The sequence below is a fragment of the Melozone crissalis genome, unplaced genomic scaffold (assembly GCF_028551555.1).
Source record: "Melozone crissalis strain CALT ecotype California unplaced genomic scaffold, PUWL_Pcris_2 ptg000056l_1, whole genome shotgun sequence".
Classification (NCBI taxonomy): domain Eukaryota; kingdom Metazoa; phylum Chordata; class Aves; order Passeriformes; family Passerellidae; genus Melozone; species Melozone crissalis.
The window spans coordinates 8,880,724-8,900,055 of record NW_026535834.1 but is presented as its reverse complement, the minus strand read 5'-3'; the positions used below and the strand labels follow the sequence as shown (position 1 = coordinate 8,900,055).

The following is a 19,332-nucleotide window of genomic DNA, read 5'->3' as shown; positions in this document are numbered from 1 at the left end:
TTCATTGAAGGGATCGTCATGGAATCCTGGACCATCTGCTTTCAGCCTCCTGCCATTTCTTGTCCAGGAGATGTGCAGAGGCTGGAAATCCACTTCCCCAGGTTTTGCATCTCCCCAGTTAAGTTTTGGATGTGAAGCAGCTCCATCCCACCTTGGAAGGGTCCAGCCTTGCCCTTCATATCTCTCCACTTTTCCACAGCACTCAGCTTTCCACAGAGCTTGCTCCCTGCACATTCCCAGCTCAGGAGGCACCAACCTTGCTGCTGTCACCGAGAGCAAAGACAAATGGAGGCTGCAAATAGCCCCTGGGCTTGTGACCAAGAAAATGCCAGCAGTGAGCAAAGCCATCTCCCAACCTGCCCACCCCTGGGATTTGCTGGCAGAGTTTTGTCCCAGCTATTCAGGACTGTTGTGTGACCTGAGCTCTGGCTTCTGGAATAAATCTGCTTTGACCAGATCCTCCTCTTCTCCCGCTGTGAGGACGAACAAGTTCACAAATTCAGGTCACAAGTCAGGTGTAAACACAACTGGGGCTGGTTGGAGCAGCCCTGGAGTGCTGGAATGCTGGCTCCACACGCTTCCAGTGCAGATGGAATTGCAGGATTTTCTGTCACACATCAGTAGAGCTTCTCCTGCAGCCAGGGAGGAGAGAAATGGGCTTTTTATCTTGGAATCACTCACCCCTTCCTGCTCAGGGGCAACTGAAGTGACTCTGAGACTTGGGGAATCTACAGAGCAGGGCTGAATGGTCCTTTCCAGTGTAGCTTGTTGCTTGATGAGCTCCCAAGAGCAGCCAGGGCACAACAAGTGGGATGTACAGACACCCCCAGCGCTGAGCAGCAGGAGTGGCCTCTCCTTTCACCATTCCTTGACAGCCAAACCTCTTCTCTCCTTGGAGAAAAGGCAGGGACAGTGCCAGGCTGTGCAGGGCAGTCCCACCCCTTTCCCCAGCCCGGCTCTCACAGCTCGCTGTGCCTCCTGCCCTGCTTGTCCCTCGCTGCCATCCTCGGGGCCGTCCCCCGCAGGCCCCTCCCAGGGACACCGCCTTCCTCCGCTGTGCCCTCCTGGGATGGCTCCTCCCGGGTGCCGCTGTCCCCTCCTGCCGTGTCCCCTCCGGGGCTTTTGGGCGGCTGCTGTGCCGGGGAGTCCCCGGGCTGCGGGGACAGCTCGGGCACCGATGGCTCCATCATCTGGAGGAAGTCGTAGGCAGGGAGTGGTGGCCTCCAGTCCTCCTCAGACAAGGTACCTGAGCAGCAAATACAGCCCCAGTCAGTAGGTGAAGAGTTATGTCCCACCTCCATGGATAGTTCCCTTTCTGAGGAATTATGGCTTTCCCCCCATTCTAATGAATACAAAATTAAAAATCTTATTAAAAACCACAGAACAATCTGGGTTGGAAGGGAGCATAAAGATCATCTCATTCCACCCCTGCCATGGCAGGGACACCTTCCACCATCCCAGATTGCTCCAAATCCCATCCAGCCTGGCCTTGGGCACTGCCAGGGATCCAGGGGCAGCCACAGCTGCTCTGGGCACCCTGTGCCAGGGCCTGCCCACCCTCACAGCCAGGAATTCCTTCCAATATCCCATCTAACCCATTCCCTGTGTCCTGTCCCTCCATCCCTTGTCCCCAGTCCCTCTCCAGCTCTCCTGAGGAAGGCAGATCCATGCTGGCTTCCTCCAGAGCCTCATCAGGCTGAGCAAGACAGGAGGGATGCAGTGAAAGCTTCACAGCACAAGCCAACCTTTTATGTCCTAAAGCCTCCAGTAAAACACCAGCTCCCTCATCCCTTCCCATCCAAAAAGAAATGCAGGAAGGTGCCTGAAGAGCAGCTACTTCTTGCACTGTCAGCTGGGAGCTGGGAGGTTTTTTATGAGCAAGCCATGGCTGGGAATGGGAAAACACAGCCAGATTTGGGGATTATCACAGAGAAAAGATGTCAATTCCAAACTATCCACATTTGGCTCTGAGCACTAAACAGTCCCAAAGCAAACTTGTGAGTGTGGGCATTCTCTCTTGGCTGGACTGTTTGTACTTCTGCAGCTCTAACAAGCAGAGCTGCTTTTTCCATCGTTAAATTCCAGGGCAGACAATTTATTGCACGTAGAATCTTCTCATAAACACACTGGAGCTCACAGTGTGTGCTTGGGAATGTGGTAAACCTGTGCCCACTTACTGCTGGGAATCTCCAGTCCTGCTTGGAGCTTCTCCAGCCACAGCAAGATGTTCATCTCAGTGATGGGCTGCTCTGAGGGGAACTTGAACACCTGACCCCCAGCATGGAGGTTCACCCAGAGGAGAAGGGGCAAGGGAGGAGTGGTGGAGAAGTGTGTCCTCAGGATCCCATATCCCACTGGAGTCTTCTTCCTGTTGGGAAAAGGAGATTCAGGTTTGGCAGCACAACAGGACTGAGAGCCAAAAAAGCCACCAAAGCACTTGGGTCACATGCAGCAAAGCAGAGTTTGGTGGGACTGCAGAAGCATCATCCCTGGAAGTGTTCAAAGCCAGGCTGGACAGGGCTTGGAGCAACCTGGGACTGTGGAAGGTGTCCCTGCCCAAGGATGAGCTTTAAGGTCCCTTCCGACCCAAACCACTCCAGGATTCTGTGATTCTAAGCACTGTAAATAAGCCTGATGCTTAAGGAACCTGCTAGCATCCAACAGGGAGAGAGCAGACAACGGCCTGGGTGTGTGAAGAAATCCTTGAGCAGGACAAACTCTGCAGGAAGGTGGGAGATGTTTTCCACCTAAAGCTCCTAAGAAGAGGTGGGACAAGAGTGGGACAGGTCCTGCAGCCCCCAGGTCAGGCCCTGTCTGCAGGGACAGCTGAGAGCTCCTTCCCAGCCCTTCCAGCTGCTGCCACTGCAGTTCCACAGGGATGGAAAGGCAAATTCCTCAGGTGACACACAGAGAGTGAAAACAGGACATTGAGCCAGGGGGACAGCAAGCCCACAGGGGTGCTGAGACATTCCTGCACTGTTTTAAGGCTTCAGGGCTGAGCTGGCTGTTGCCCTGGGAATGAGGGCTTCTTTCTAGCATGAGGGACTTTGGACAAGGACATGAAGTGACAGGACACAGGGAGTGCCCACGGCCAGAGGGCAGGGATGGATGGGATTTTGGGAACTGGGAATTCCTGCCTGGGAGGGTGGAAAGGTGCCCACAGAAGCTGTGGCTGCCCCTGGATCCCTGGCAGTGTCCAAGGCCAGGCTGGATGGGATATCTTGGATAGTGGAAGGTGTCCCTGCCATGTCAGGGGTTGGAATGAGATGATCTTTAATGCTCCTTCCACCCCAAACCCTTCAGGGGTTCTGCCCTGTTTTGTGGCAGTGCCATTCTGCTCTGGCACAGGAAGTTTTCTGTGTCTCAGCAAGGCAGAGCAGAGGCAGATGTGTAGGTGGGGAAGTTCCAGGGCTCTCATTTCTGGTGCATTACTGGCAGCCCAATCCCCTTGTCCCTGAGCACATGTGCATTTCCCCCTCAGCTAAACTCCAGCCCACGCTGGTCACGGCTTCCCAGACTTCAAAGCAAGTTATGATTAAGCCACTGAAGTTTCTCTGGGCTTGGGCACAACAAACAGAGGCCAAAAAATTCAAAATGCAACTAAGAAGAGGAGGATTAAAAAAAAAAAAAAATCCCCTTTCCTACAATCTTTTATTCTTTAGGTCTTAAATTAATTTTGTTGCCTCAATATTTTTTAAATTTAATTTATGGGGCTTCTAGTTGAACCTTTTTGTGAAAGCTTTCTTTCCCCAGTCAATGACCAGTCATTCCCTCTAATTGCTGGTGGAAAATCACCATAAGACATTCCAGGAGGGCAAATTTCCATATTTTTTTTCTTCCCATATGCACTTCATCCCATCCCAACAAAAATGCAAATAACACCAGACCCAGGGTCAAGCTACTACAAGCACTAGAGAACATTTTCCTCTATTGAAAACGATTTCTGCAATCAATTAAATATTTACTAATTTTACTTTGTCAGGCAATTTTTACAGTTGCCCAGAACACTGAGTAAACCATTGCTCAATGGTTTGACCTCCAATTCCTGATGATTTCAGACCAAATATTCACATTACCAGCTTGTCTTCTCAGCAATTGCAGCCTCAGGGTTTTTTTCTGCAAGGCTCAGAGTGAGTTAATGGAAAGAAGAGATTTTCAAACACTCACAGGTTCAACCAGCAAACCACAAATGTCTGCTGGGGTCTTCCTTTTGCCAGCTTCAGCATTTCCTCACTTTCCACCTGACTGATGTCACCAGCACTGAACAGGATGAGGAAGGGTTTTCCCAGCTGCAGGTACTGGGGCAGATTTGGCACGGTGATTTCTGGCTGCAGGACGTCACAAACAAGAAATTGGGGGTTATGGGGGGGAGAAAACAGGAAAAAATTCCAATTTCTGCTAAGCAAGGCTGCAGTGTCTGTGTGGAATGTGGGAAGCAGGAAGAGGGCTGGGATTTTGCTGCACTTGGAGATGTCTTTGCCCAACCCAAGTGCACCAAGTTTGTGGGAGCAGCTGTGAGCTTGGAGATGGGGATGTGAGCAGAGCAGGCAGAGGCTCCAAAAGGCACAGGGAAAAGCCCTGGGAATAGGGAATAGACCCAGTAATAACTGTGACAACTAGCAGGTGAGTGACTCTGAGGCCAGTCCCTCAACTCCAGGGTCTCCTGCTCCAAGACCACACAGCAAAGAGCAGATTTCTGTCCTGACTCCCTGCTCCAAGACATAAAATTTAAAAACAAACTCGGCACGATAAAAATAACAGTCGGACAAAACAGCGGTTCCACAGAACTCTACGCTATAATCAGGGCTCTGCAAATGACTGCAATGGGAAAAAGGCATTTTGATTTTATTTTTACTCACAAAAATGTCCAGCAGTTCATATCTGATCATCTGCAGCACGTCCTGCACGCTGTGTTCGGACAGAGCGATGCCTTCCACGCTCCGGCCGCCGCTCCGGGCCAAGAGCAGGGCAGGGGGGGACACGGAATATTTCTGGGATCTGAAAAACAGGGATGGGCACAGGGCTTAGGACACACCCTGTCCCACACTGCAAGGCAAGATGTATTCTGTTTGCCATCTGTATGGCACTTGTCTTCTGTTCACACTCACTCCTCCCTTAGGGAGACACCTGCTGATAACAGCTGTTGAATGTCCCTGCATGGCTGATAAGAACCACAGCATCCCACTGGGAGATGTGAGCCCAGAGGGAGGAGCCAAGCATTCCTACCTGGATATAATCTGGGGATTCTGGAACACCAGCCAAGCATTCCTGCCTGGATATAATCTGGAGATTCTGGAACACCAGCCAGACATTCCTGCCTGGATATAATCTGGAGATTCTGGAACACCAGCCAAGCATTCCTGCCTGGATATAATCTGGGGATTCTGGAACACCAGCCAAGCATTCCTGCCTGGATATAATCTGGGGATTCTGGAACACCAGCACGGCTTCTCCACTGGATTTCCCAGAGGATTTCCCTCTTCCCCTGGATCTCCAGAGGAAGAGACTGCACCCTTCTCCAGGATCCCTGCTCCAGCAGAACCAGCCCTGACACTGCAGGAGGGCTGAGCCACAATTCCAATGGGACTGCTGCCAACAGCCTGACCCACAGGGTGTCAGGTTGGGTTCTGAGTCTGTCAGGGTTGGTTTGGTTTACTGCATTGTTCATTTTATTATTGTATTTGTTGGGAATCTGCCCTGATGAAGGCAGGAATGGTGAATCTGACTCCATGTTCTCAGAAGGCTGATTTATTACTTTATAATACTGTATTGTATTAAAGAATACTATACTAAAGAATATAGAAAGGATATTTACTCAATGCTAAAATGGTAATAATGAAAACTGGTGACTCTTTTCAGAGTCCTGACACAGCTTGGCCCTGATTGGCCAAAGAGTGAAAACAACTCACAGCAGAACCCAATGGAACAATCACCTGTGGGTAAACAATCTCCAAACACATTCCACGTGTGAGCACAACACAGGAGAAGCAAATGAGATAAGGATTGTTTTCCTTTTCTCTGAGGCTCCTCAGCTTCCCAGGAGAAAAATCCTGGGCAGAGGAATTATTTCAGAGAATGTGAATGCCACATTTTATCTTTTTATTTTTCTGCCCTAATAAAGAACTGTTATTCCTGCTCCCATATTTTTGCCTGAGAGCCCCATAATGTCAAATTTATAACAATTTGGAGGGAGGGGGTTTACATTTTCCATTTCAGGAGAGGCTCCTGCCTTCCTTAGCAGACACCTGGCTTTCCAAACCAAGACAACCCCAAATGTGCCACACACAGAGCTGGCATCCTCCTGGAGACATGTCCCATCCCTGGCAGTCTCCAAGACCAGGTTGGATGGGGCTTGGAGCACTCTGGGATAGTGGAAGGTGCTCTGCCTATGACACGGAGTGGGATGGGATGAGCTTTAAGGTCCCTTCCAACCCAAACCACTCTGGAATTCTGGAATTTTATTCCTACTTCTCCTTCATGTTCCCACCTATGCTTGGGTGATGCAAAAACCCACCCAGAGCTTCACTCTGCCTCCCCAGCCAAGGCAAACAGAGGTCTCAGATTCCATCCAAGGGACACAACCCACACAAAACAGCCCCCAGGAGGTGATCCAGTTTTTGTCTCAGTGAAGAAACCCAAAAATGCAGGTGAGGTCCAAGCCCCACATTGGAGCAACACACACAGGCTGCACCCACCCACTCTTGGTGGAGTAGTCAGATGATGCTTTGTCTCACAATTCCCTTCTGGTAAGAGGGGTTAAAGTACTCAAAGAAAAGCTGAGAAAGTGGGAAAAGCAAAAATAGGAGAAGTCTGAGCAAATAAAAGGGCATTGGGGACACCAAGCCATGACAGCAATTTCCTAGAAGTTTGAGGAACTTCAGCCCTGGAGGCTCCAGATGGCACTGCTCAGAGGAAGGGTGTGACAGGGGAAATCAGCTGCCTCTGCAGTTTTTGGAGTCCAGTCTGGTTTGTTTTTCAAACAAACTGTGACACCAAAGAATCCCAGAATGGTTTGGGTTGGAAGGGACCTTAAAGCTCAGCCAGTTCCGCTCCCCTGCCATGGCAGGGACGCCTTCCATTGTCCCAGGGTGCTCCAAGCCCTGTCCCAACCTGGCCTTGGACACTTCCAGGGATCCAGGGGCAGCCACAGCTGCTCTGGGCACCCTGTGCCAGGGCTTCACCACCCTCACAGGGAGGAGTTTAGGTCATCAATGATACAAGTGGAGGGAACTGCAGATAATTCATTTCCATGATGTCCAGCTCTTATGGAGGCCTTTCCCTTCCTCCATCACAGCATTTATCTCTCTGGGACCAACCACTGCAAACCTCACTGTGAGCTGATGTATTTACAGTAATTAAATGTAAAAAACCTTAGGGCAAAGTAGGACAAAACTCTAAAAAAACATTTAATTCAGGGATGTTGAACATATTAAACTTCTGTGGGTTTTACAGAGATTCTTTGGCTTGGTCATGGCTCAGAGGAGTGAGGATTCTTGTTCCCTGTATCTAAAATGCATCACCTTGTTCAGCAGCCTTTCATAAGCATCTGTGAGGGGGTGAGGCACTGGAAGGATTCCAGAGAAGATGCCCCTGGATTCCTGGAAGTGCCCAAGGCCAGGCTGGGCAGGGCTTGGAACAACCTGGAATAGTGTAAGGTGTCCCTGCCCATGGCTGAGGGTAGAACTGGATGGGCTTTAAGATTTCTTCCAGTCTAAACCATTCTGGGGCTCTACTATATGATTCTATAAGGAAATATTTTATAGACTGCCAGAAAATCACCAAATTCCCCAGCTACACTCTGTCCTGAAATGCCTTCTCCTCTTCCTGGTACTGAGGGCTTGTGCTGTTGCTCAACAGCTTTCCATTTATACAGCAGGACCATTGAGTGGGTAACACGAGTCTTGCATTTCAATCAAAACCATCTGCAAACAAATGCTTGGCAGCAATCTCTGACAATAACGACCTCATGCAAAGCATTTCTTCCTCAATGCCTTTTCCCCTTCATTAGTGACCAGCCCAGCAGGTGCCTGCTGAGCAAACAGCTTTGCTCACAACAGAATTGTGTATCCTGCAGCTCTTTTTCGTCTGGAAAAGGTCTACAGGATGCACAAAAGAGGAATCAGCTTTCTGTGACCTGGGAGCCATAAATATTTTCTCCTTGAGCACTGAGCTCAAGAATGGCTTTTCATTTTCTGAAGAAGGGAAGTGAGCCTGGCTCTTGCATAAGGAATTCCTGTAAGTGTTTACTTTGTGCTTACAGTGGAGAAGTCCATCAGCTACAGTAGCTTCACCCACAAATCACAGCCAAAATCCAGATTTGGCAGAAGGACTATCAATGTAAACTGCACTAAATATTCCTGCTAAACAGGAGCAGGCTGCAGACTCCAGGAGCAGGGAGGTGGATTCTTGCATGTGTCAGCTCTGAGGGAACAAAGGCTTCTTCTTCTACTGGTACCTTGAGAGATCACCCTGTCCTCTGCTTTTTTTTCCTTCTATCAGCTGGGCTGAAATCCTCAGGAAAGAGAAGTATTAACTGATGCCTGGAGCAGTTTGGTTAATAGAAATGTATCCCCAAGGTATTTGCATTTTTATTCTCCATGCTCACCACAAAAACGCCAGTGTGTCATCAGGAATGCATCACACCTCTGAGGAACTAATGCAAATAATTCTCTGCTGCACTGCAGGCTGTTAAACTCACACCTGGAAAACAGGCCAAGGACCTCCTGGGATTTTTAACTCTGCCTTGACAGCTAATTCCTGATGGAAATGAGATGCCAGGGCAAGCTGGAAATTCCCCCTGGATCCAGCTGCATCTCTAGGCACTGAAGCACCTCTCACACTCCAACCCAAAGGATTTTGTCCCTTGCTGGAGTGTTAATGACACAGGTAAGATCCCATTCATTCCCACCTGGCTTCGAGTCAGGGATGCAATTCCAGCAGGAGTGCAGCTCCATGGCAAGACAACATTTCTTTCCCAGCTTCCAAAGCCTTTTGCAGCACCCAGACTCCATGTCCACTCCACTGCTAGCCCAAGCAGTCACAAGCAGCTTCTTTTCTGCCTGTTTTTGGTAACTGGGGGCAACCACCAGAGCAAGGGAAGGCACTGCAGTGGCTATCCATCATTTTTTCCTCCCTCACACACTGATGGTGTAATTTTTCCAGCCTGGTTTTTATTTTCAGAAAGGTTTGCTCCTGTTTGTGTGAGGAACACAACCACATCCATGGGGGCTGAAGGACTGAAAACAGCAGGAAGGTGACCATGGACAGGCTGAGAACTGGTGGCAGAGCCAAGGTGACAATTCCCTTTGGATGAGTCCTGAGCCATCTCCCTGCAGGAAAAAGTCACTTGTAGCCATTTAATTCAGGGATGTTGAACTTATGAAACTTCTATGGGCTTCAGAGAGATTCTCTGGCTTGGTCATGGCTCAGAGGAGTGAGGACTCCTGTTCCCTGTATCTAAAATGCATCACCTTGTTCAGCAGCCTTTGATAAGCATCTGTGAGGAGGTGAGGAATACAACCACATCCATGGGGATGAAGGACTGAAAATGAAACAGGAGGAGGGTGACCATGGACAGGCTGAGAACCAGTGGCAGAGCCAAGGTGACAATTTCCTTTTGGATGAGTCCTGAGCCATCTCCCTGCAGGAAAAAGTCACTTGTAGCTGTCCCTCAGCACAGTGACACTTGCTCCAGGCACTGCCTTTCATTAAGAGCAGATCAGTTTGAATTCTTCCCAAAGAAAAAGAGAAACCACTTACAAAGCCAAGGCATCATCTTCAAAATACATCCCCATCCTTACGTGGCCACTTAGGATGTTTCCTGCCTCTTCAAAAGCCTCCCTGGCTGGAAGAAAGACAAAGACACAAGAATAAACAATACAAAGAGAGGTGTTGAGGTTTTTTCCTGGAAACCTGATTGATGCCTGCACACATAACATCCTGCCAGAGCAGATTTTCAGGAATTAAACCAGGATTAGAGGCTCCCAAGAAATTACTGCAGGCCGTGGGAGGAGGGGCAGGCAGAGAGGAAGGATTAGGGCAAAATTCCCATTATGAGAACAGTGTTTGCCCTTCAGCTACCAGCACTGAGCCTCCAGGATCTGCAGGACAGAGGCACTGCTGGAAAGTGAAATATCTTTAAGGACTTAGAGTCTGTAAGTGTTCTTGGAAACAGGAGACCAATTATAAGTCTAAACAAAAATCTTATAAATCCCAGTGACCTTTGAGAAATGATGGATGGTGGCTTTACTGGAGTAGGGCTAAGAGCCTGGAGATAAACCAACCTCTCCCTCAAGTGTCTCTTGGTTTATCCAGCTCTTCCCAGCAGACTGGGGCTGTTGCAGGATAAGGAAAAACCAGGCTTGGCTCTCTTGATCACTGAGAGCACAGCTCCAAAACAAAGCTGGCTGCAGAGCTGCTTCATTCCCTTATAAAAAGCCTCCAATTCCACAGAATTCCAGAATGATTTAGGTTGGAAAAGACCTTAAACTCATCTTGCTCCACTCCCTGCCATGGGTAGGGATTCCTTCCATCAGCCCAGGTTGCTCCAAGCCCTGTCCAGCCTGGCTGTGGTTTCAGGGAAAGCCAAGCTTTGTGGGAACATGCAAGGCACGGTGAAGAACTTGTGAAATGCAGAGATCAGAGCTCCAGAGAGCTGCTGCCAAAGGTGGGGTGAGAACAGGGAGGATTTCAACACCACCACCCCCCTCCTCCTCTGCACTGAGCAACTGAAACAACAAAAGCAGCTCTTCTGACCCAAGGAGAGGGAGAAATCTCACTTTTTGGAGAAGCTAGGTTTTTCCTGAGAATTAAAGGGGTATCTCAGACACAGCCATGACATAAATTGCTGTCACACACCAGTGACTGCTCCTCAGAACCTTCACTGTCACAGCACAGGCCAGCCCAAGCTCCTGGGAGCAGTGACTCACAGCTCAGTAGATGGAGCTGCCTCTCAATTGGTGACTTTGTGACTTTTTGGTTCCTTGATTCCTGTTTTGCAGCTACACTCAAAGCTGTGTTTTCCACTGTTTCCCATGTGGCCCATAAACTTTCATTTAAACTGTTTTCCTTTTTAAATGGAAGGAGTTCCTTAAGGAGTGGCTCATTGAGGGCTCAGTCATTATCACAGAATCTCTGAATGGGATGGGATGGAAGGGACATTAAAATCAGCCAGTGCCACCCCTGCCATGGCAGGGACATCTACCATTGTCCCAGGCTGCTCCAAACCCCATCCAGCCTGGCCTTGGGCACTGCCAGGGATCCAGGGGCAGCCACAGCTGCTCTGGGCACCCTGTGCCAGGGCCTGCCCACCCTCCCAGCCAGGAATTCCTTCCCAAAATCCCATCCATCCCTGCCCTTTGTCAGTGGAAGCCATTCCCTGTGTCCTGTCCCTCCAGGCCATTGTCCAAAGCCCCTTTCCAGCTGCTCCAGAGAAACCATTCTTGGATGTTGCTTTCCAGCTCTTCTGGTGTTTGGTTACTTCATTTTATCACTGCTGAAAGAAAAGTTCCCATCCCAAGTTCCTCCACCAAGCTTTAAATCCTCACTTGAGATATGAACTTGTCTTGAAGTGCTGCCCTGGCTCAGCCCTGGCTGCAGGGATTCCCTCCTAAGCCAGAACAACCTCCTTGACCTGATGAGATCCTCTCTCCCTATCACACTTCCAAATTTTCCCTATTTCTGGCTGTCCTAGAGCCACACACCAGCCCATATTTCTCCAGGTTCTTTGCTTTGTACCCAAACTCCCCACAAATTCACACAGCTCCACTGAGGACAGGAAGCAATTAAAAAAATCCATTTCAATATTTCCTAGGAAATTTTTCCCCCCTGAAAACACAACTTTCATTCCCTGAGGAGGCTGACCATGCTCTGCAGCACAGTCCTTGAGCTGGAATCCCAGCTGCCCTGAATTGCACAAAGCACAACCTCACTGCTTTGGGGACAAGAAGGGCTCAAACTGCCTCATGAGGAAGGGTCTAAAATCCCTTCAGGGTTTTGGGAAGCAGGATCTGAGCCTCACTCGTTACCCCTCTGGAAGGAGGAATCTTCTCCTAAGTCAGAACAACCTCCTTGACCTGATGAGATCCTCTCTCCCCATCACACTTCCAAATTTTCCCTATTTCTGGCTGTCCTAGACCCAGAGCCACACACCAGCCCATATTTCTCCAAGTTCTTTGCTTTGTACCCAAAACCCCCTCAAATTCACACAGCTCCACTGAGGACAGGAAGCAATTAAAAAAATCCATTTCAATATTTCCTAGGAAATTATCCCCCCCTGAAAACACAACTTTCATTCCCTGAGGAATGTGATTTGTGATTGTGCTCTGCAGCACAATCCTTGAGCTGGAATCCCAGCTGCCCTGAATTGCACAAGCACAACCTCACTGCTTTGGGGACAAGAAGGGCTCAAACTGCCTCATGAGGAAGGGTCTAAAATCCCTGCAGAGTTTTGGGAAGCAGGATCTGAGCCTCACTTTTTACCCCTCTGGAAGGAGGAATCTCCTGAGTGTGCTCTCCAGCACAGCAGCTCCTGCTGCATCTCTCCTGCCTTCCTCACTGATGCTGCCAAGCCCTGTGAGGCACCAGATCTCAGGGATATTTTAAAATATTTTCAAATATTCCTGAATTTTTTACTTCTTAAGATGCTTCCAGTTTCTGCATCAAAACCAAATTTCTGTCCTAAAAGTTCTCTTGAGTTTCCAGAAAAACGTCATAATGCATTCACCTCTTCCTAGAAAATTTTATTTAGGATTTTTCCACAAAGCCTCTTTTAGCTCAGACCCCACAAAGGGTTTCTTAACATAGTCCTGATGCTGAGGGTTGGAAAACCTCCAGGATGTTTTTAGCAGGACATCTCATTGCTGTGTTTCAGTTCACCAGAAATGACAATGACCCCACTCACTGCTGCTCGGGGTTAGAGCAGGAATTGTGCCATGGGAAAATGGTTGGGAATTATAAATCTGTAATTTGATAAATCTGCAGGTTGGTAGAGGGACAATGTGGTTCTCCTGACTCCTGCCTGGTCTGATGCCAGAACAGCTGGCTCAAGGTTCCTGCTCCCTCAGGCTGTTGTGCATCTCAGCTCCAGCATCCTCAGGAAGTGGGTGGAGAAGACATCCCAAATTTCATCTCCCTGTGCCTGAGTTACCCAGGCTGAGGATGCCATCCTGGACTGGAATGTGCCCTGAGGGAACAGACAATCCTACAGGATCCACAAAAGCTCTCTGGAAACCCCCAAGGCTCTTGTTGGCATGGAAGGAAATGAAAAACTTCTCTGTAGAATCCCAGAATGGTTTGGGTTGGAAAGGACCCCAAAACTCACCCAGTTCCAAACCCAAACCATGGGCAGGGACACCTTCCACCACCCCAGGGTGCTCCAAGCCCATCCAACCTGGCCTTGGACACTTCCAGGGATCCAGGGGCAGCCACAGCTTCTCTGGGCTGGGTTAAAGGGTTTTTTGGGATCAATTAAAGGTTTTTTGGGATCAATGTATTTACCAGATTAGATCTCCAGAGGAAGGCAGAGATTTGACTCTCAGCTGGCTCAGGGAACACAGCCCAAGTGTTTTCTAGTTGGTTCCAGGCATTCTGTCTTGTTCTTACCTCTTCCCTCTGGACCCTCTCACGTGAGAAAGTATCTTGGTTTGCATTAAACCAAAGTTAGAGGCACAAGGGAGCTCTAAAATGAAAAATAGTCTAAAAGTTTGATCTTAAGTAAGATCAGGAAGTTCCCCTATTTTTAAGGCAGCAGTTCCCAGGGGGAGCTGGCAACTGAGAGTCTGTGGGGTTGGCAGATCTCAGCTCCCAACTGAGGCCCTGGCCCAGGGTGCCCAGAGCAGCTGTGGCTGCCCCTGGATCCCTGGCAGTGCCCAAGGCCAGGCTGGACAGGGCTTGGAGCAGCCTGGGATGGTGGAAGTGTCCCTGCCATGGCAGGGGTGGGATGGGATGAGTTTAAGATCCCTTCCCACCCAAATCACTCCATGATTCTGTGATTTGCCTGAAGTTCTCTCTCCAGACTGACTTTATTCCCTCTCCCTTGGTAACACATTGCACATTTCTGTGTCCATCTATTCCAAAACCCACAAGTGGATTTCATTGAGTTGTTCACATTTCCTTCCTTCTGATGCAGGAAATTTCTGCTTTATCCTATTGCTGTTCTGTTATTAAAAAAAAATAATGTTTTGGATTGTGTGTTACAAGAACTGGGGCTACTGCTTCTTCAGGAGAAGCCAGCAAGATCCAAGAGTGGATCTCTTCCTTTTTTAAGAAAATTCTGCTGGGAGAAGTTGCACATGGGCTCCAGGAAGAGGCTGATGGATCTGGGCTGAACCAGAGGCTTAAAGGGAATTTAGCGCCAGCCTAAAACCACTTGGAAGGGACTCATAAAGAGGACAGAGCCAAACTCCTCAGGGTCAGGGGCAGGAGGCACAACAGGGACAACAGGTTTGGGGAGTTGTTACTCCCACTGTGGGTGTAGCAAACCCAGCTGAATGTCCTCTGAGCCAGGGATGGATCTGAAATCCCACTCCTGGAACCACCTGCTGCCCTCTGACTGTACAGCTGGAAAAGGCAGTGCCAGGTGTTGTGCTGTGAACTTCCAGCAGCTGGAAACATCCCTGTCCCACCAGGAATGAAGCTGGAGAGTGCTAAACCCACCAATCCCAACAAACCTTTGCTGGTGGCTGAGCTAAACACTCCCAGGAGGGAGGGGTGGTGGTGGGATGGGAGCTCAGATGGAAATTCCCCTCTCAAATATCCTTCTGCTTCATCCATGGTGGCCAGCTTCAGTGGGCAGGGAACTTGGCTCCTGTGGAAAGGCAGAGAAAGAACCCGGGCTGTTGGTTTTGCTGCTTTTGGGATGAAGAGACAACAGGGCAACCTCAACCCAACAAGGCCCCATCACAATGGGACAAGTGTGACGCCTCATTAGAGACACAAATGATCATTTGGCACGGTGATAATTATCACCAGAGAGGTGCTGGAGCTGGTGACAGCAAAGAGAGAACAGCCTGAGCCAAACTGAGAGCCTTGGGATCCCCACTGAAAATAACAGAGAAGGAATTCCAGCAAAAAGCCAGGGATGGTGACAGAGGATGTGGCAGATGTCCCACTGGGGATTTGTCACTCACAGCAGGATGAAGCTGCTCAGCTCTTCAGCTCCCCACATGCCACCATATGTCACTGGCTGCTGTCCCTGCTGGTAAATCCTCAGGGTGGGGAACTGGGTGACATTCTCCTGGGAGCAGAGGCCAGGCCAGTCCCAGCAGTTCACCCGGGACAGCAAAACCCCTGGGGTTCCTGGAGTGGAAAAAAATACTCATGAATGATATGAAAAACTAAAAACAACAATCAATTGGTTGGAAAATAGAGCTTTTTATTACCCCTGTGGATATTATTGTCTATATTTGTATTAATTCTGGCAGAAATCTACCAAAATCCAGCCCCAAATACAGAATCCCTTTGAGTACAGCCCCATTTCCCTCTTGGAATCACTCATTCCCAGAAAATTCACATCTGACTGGTAACTCCAAGCAACACCACAAAATCCTGAGATAACTGGTCCAGGAGCTTAAAAGGCAGTAGGGAAAGGTATTGGAAATACCTTAGGAATAAGGCCAAGAGAAGGAAATAATGCAGGCACTCACTAACAGGAGAGAGGGAAGATAAAGCTTGCCATGATGGAGGAGGAGGAGGATGCAACCAAGGTTTTTGCATTTATTAAGTTGTTCAATATTGAAAAATCTCTGTTCTACCTCAAGCATGAAGCCAAATACACATGGAGCAGTTGAAGGGGATGGAAGAGAGATGTCCCATCCACTGCCCTCAGGCACAGGGTGGGATTCTTGGGGCTGTCCTGAGAGTTGGGCTTGATGATCCCTGTGGAAGTCAGGATTTTCTGTGATCCCACCCAAGCCATGAGCAGACACCTGTAGGACCTTAAGAAAGGGGTCTCACGAGTAAAGGAAGCACTTGGGAATTACAGAGCAGTCAATCCAACTGTGGGTCCTGGGAAATGTCCCAAAAAGGCTTTTTAAGGGTCTCACCAACACAAGGAACTCAAGAGGTTGGTAAGAAGTGAAACAAATGGAAAGTTGGTTCCTTGAGTGCTCTCTATGAGCCCAAAGTTTCCAAAACTCCAGCATTTAGTTCAGCAAAGAATCATGGAGTCACAGAATGTTTGGGTGGGAAGGGACCTTAAAACTCATTTAATTTCACCCCCTGCCATGGCAGGGACACCTCCCACCATCCCAGGTTGTTCCAAGCCATTTCCAGCCTGGCCTGGGGCACTTCCAGGGACCTTTCCAGCCTTTCTTTCATCTTTGGGCTGGGTGAAGCCAGCACAGGCTGCTGTTGGTCCATGGCTAAGCCTGACCTGAATCCTGACCAGCTTCACTCCCTCCCTTCCCTTGGCTTCCAGCCTCACCTGAGCTGCCTCAGGGCCCTGACCAAGGACAGTGTGCCCAATCTCAGAAATCTTCATTCCTTCCCCAAATCCCTCTTTGAACAAGACTCAAAAACTGCATGGGAAAGATGGGATAAAACCTAGAGACAAGTACACACATGGAGGCAGAGCATGGCAAAGAATCCTCCGGAAACCAGGCTTGGGGCAGATGATGAGGGCTTTTCAAGAGAAACCAGCAAGCTTTCTTCTCTCCCTCTCCTGGCTCTGATTCTGATCACTATTTTCATTAAAGGCCTGGCTGATGGAATAAAACACATCCAATCTGGTTTTGATCTCCAGCCTAGAGAGGCAGAAAGCAATTTGAAGGGCAAAGTGTGAGGACAGCAGCAATCCATGAGGAGAAGCAGGATGCAGGAAAGGGATGGACACTCAACAGCATCTGCAGCCCATGGGAAGGAAATTAAGTTCTTCTGTCCTGGTGAAACTTCTGCAGAGCCCAGCAAGTCAGCCTGGGAAAGGTTTTTGGAAAGATTTAAGCAAATGAGAATCTGGAGCAGTTCAAAAGATTTTCCTCTTGAGGAAAAACCCAACCGAGTTTGTCCTGGAAATCACCAGAGAGAGAGAAACAATGAAATCCAACAACATCTCAGGGGTGCTCTGAGGGGCAGTGGGAGCACTGGGCAGGGTCAAGCAGCAGCCCATGCCAAGGTGGGGAGGGCTGAGCAAATATTGAAACAAGTTCCTGAGAACTGAGCCCAGCTGAGCGTTGCACAAATGTTGTGCAGAGGAGCTGTGGAGCCCCTGAGCCCTGGGAGGGCTCCAGGCCAGGCTGGACAGGGCTTGGAGCTCCCTGGGATGGTGGAAGGTGTCCCTGCCCATGGCAGGGGTGGGATGAGATGGAGATTTGAGGTCCCTCCCAACTCAAACCCTTCTGGGATTCCATGAGGGTTTCTGTAGATGGGGTGAAGGCAGAGGTGACCTCAGCAGGAGTTCCTGCTCCTTATCCCTGCACCCTTGGCCTCCCACAGGACCATTTTCTGCAACCTTCATTTGAGGTTCTGCTCTGCAGCTCACATCAGGAGTTTGCTGTTCTGCCTTGTGTCAAACTCTTGTGCAGAAACAGCAGGAAGTGAAGGGCCTGCAAATCCACTCAGACAATAATTGTCCAAACACTCCACAAGAGCAGAAATGGTTTGTGTCATTCCCAGACTCTGCAAGAAGATCTCAAACTGAAAGCCTGAGCTCAGATTTGCTTCACACCTCCGAGCCAGTAGAGCTGGTTCTCATCATCTCTTACCACATCATCTTGTGTCTTGCCCAACTCTGGAAAATAATTCCATGGAAATGGGGCTTTGATGTCCTGCTAAAATCGAGTTGTGAGGCTGTGTGAAGCCTTTTCAAAGATGAATTTTAATATTTGGATATTAGCTCAGGGAATAATTTACCATGTGCTCTGAAGGAGCCCCATCTGGCCTGGAAAACATCTGGTACAGGATGGTCCCTCCCATCCCAACCTGCAACATTTCATTAATGACTGAACAAGCAGAACTTGCAGGAACTGAGTAACTCGGCAAGGGACTGTCCAGCCCTGTGGTCACTGCTGAGGGGGAGGAAAGGTGAAAGAGGAGCAAAAAATCCTCACTGTGGTTTTAGGTGCTACTAAACCCAGCAACAGCAAGGACCTCTGTCCTAGAGGTCTTAGAAAACCAGGACAAGACAAACCATCAATGCCATAGGGAAGAGTCAAAATCAGGAATCCCTTGAACTTAAAATCATTTGAACTTAAAATTATTTGGAAGACAGGACTGGCATGGTGCTTGAGCATGTTCAGGGAAAGGAATGGAGATGGGGAAGGGGCTGGAGCACCAGGAGAGGCTGAGGGAGCTGGGAAAGGGCTGCAGAATCCCTGAGGGAGCTGGGCAGGGGCTGCAGAATCCCTGAGGGAGCTGGGCAGGGGCTGCAGAATCCCTGAGGAGCTGGGCAGGGGCTGCAGAATCCCTGAGGGAGCTGGGCAGGGGCTGCAGAATCCCTGAGGGAGCTGGGCAGGGGCTGCAGAATCCCTGAGGAGCTGGGCAGGGGCTGCAGAATCCCTGAGGAGCTGGGCAGGGGCTGCAGAATCCCTGAGGAGCTGGGCAGGGGCTCAGCCTGGAGCAAAGGAGGCTCAGGGGCCCTTGTGGCTCTGCACAGCTCCTGCCAGGAGGGCACAGCCAGGTCGGGCTCTGCTCCAGGGAACAGGGACAGGACAAGGAGAAATGGCCTCAAGTTGTAACAGAGGAGGTTTAAATTGGATGTCAGGGAAAATTCCTTCATGGAAAGGTTTGTCCAGCCCTGGCACAGCTGCCCAGGACAGTGGTGGAGTCCCCATCCTTGGAGAGATTAAAAAGCCGTGTGGATGTGGCACCTGGGGACATGGGACAGCAATGGACTTGGCAGTGCTGGTTGGACTCGATTTTGGAAGGTTTTTCCAACCTAAACAATTCCATGATTGTATTAAAAAACAGCTCACTTGAAGGGCTGGTCCAAAGGCTACAACATGAAAGAGAAGTTATGTACAAAGTGCTTCACTCCCAGAGGAAGAATCCAATACAGAATGGGAACATCTACACCTGGAAAACATCACCCAGTGAACCCTGAAAACATCACCCAATGAACCCTGAAATCCTCACTCTGGTGTTAGGCTCCATGGATATAAATTGCTAAATCATGCAGCTGGTTTTTCTGCCTTTGAGCTACAATTTCACCTTGGCTTTGCAAATCCCTGCTCAAGAAGACCCCAGGAGCACAGAGGAGAGAAGCAGAACCATTTTCCATCACAATTTATTGCTCCTCTTAGATACTGATTTCCTCTCTTCTTTGCAAAAAAAGGCCAATAACCCACCCAAGAAATGCTCAGCACTTCTCACCTTCATATCCTCTGCTCTTAACCCTGC

The 19,332-nt window shown here is 49.4% G+C and overlaps 1 protein-coding gene across 1 annotated transcript in view; it reads right to left on the bottom strand.

The window, feature by feature from the left end:
- Positions 1–748: 748 nt before the first annotated feature.
- The window catches only part of TXNDC16 (thioredoxin domain containing 16), a 41,456-nt gene continuing 22,872 nt past the window's right edge, over positions 749–19,332 (bottom strand). Inside the window, exons 14-20 of the mRNA XM_054286875.1 lie at positions 15,129–15,297; positions 14,670–14,806; positions 9,760–9,844; positions 4,860–4,998; positions 4,168–4,328; positions 2,178–2,368; positions 749–1,246 (exon numbers count right to left, since the gene is read on the bottom strand). Coding sequence (XP_054142850.1) covers positions 960–1,246; positions 2,178–2,368; positions 4,168–4,328; positions 4,860–4,998; positions 9,760–9,844; positions 14,670–14,806; positions 15,129–15,297 — 1,169 coding nt within the window. The 3' untranslated portion in view covers positions 749–959. The remainder of the gene's footprint in view (positions 1,247–2,177; positions 2,369–4,167; positions 4,329–4,859; positions 4,999–9,759; positions 9,845–14,669; positions 14,807–15,128; positions 15,298–19,332) is intronic.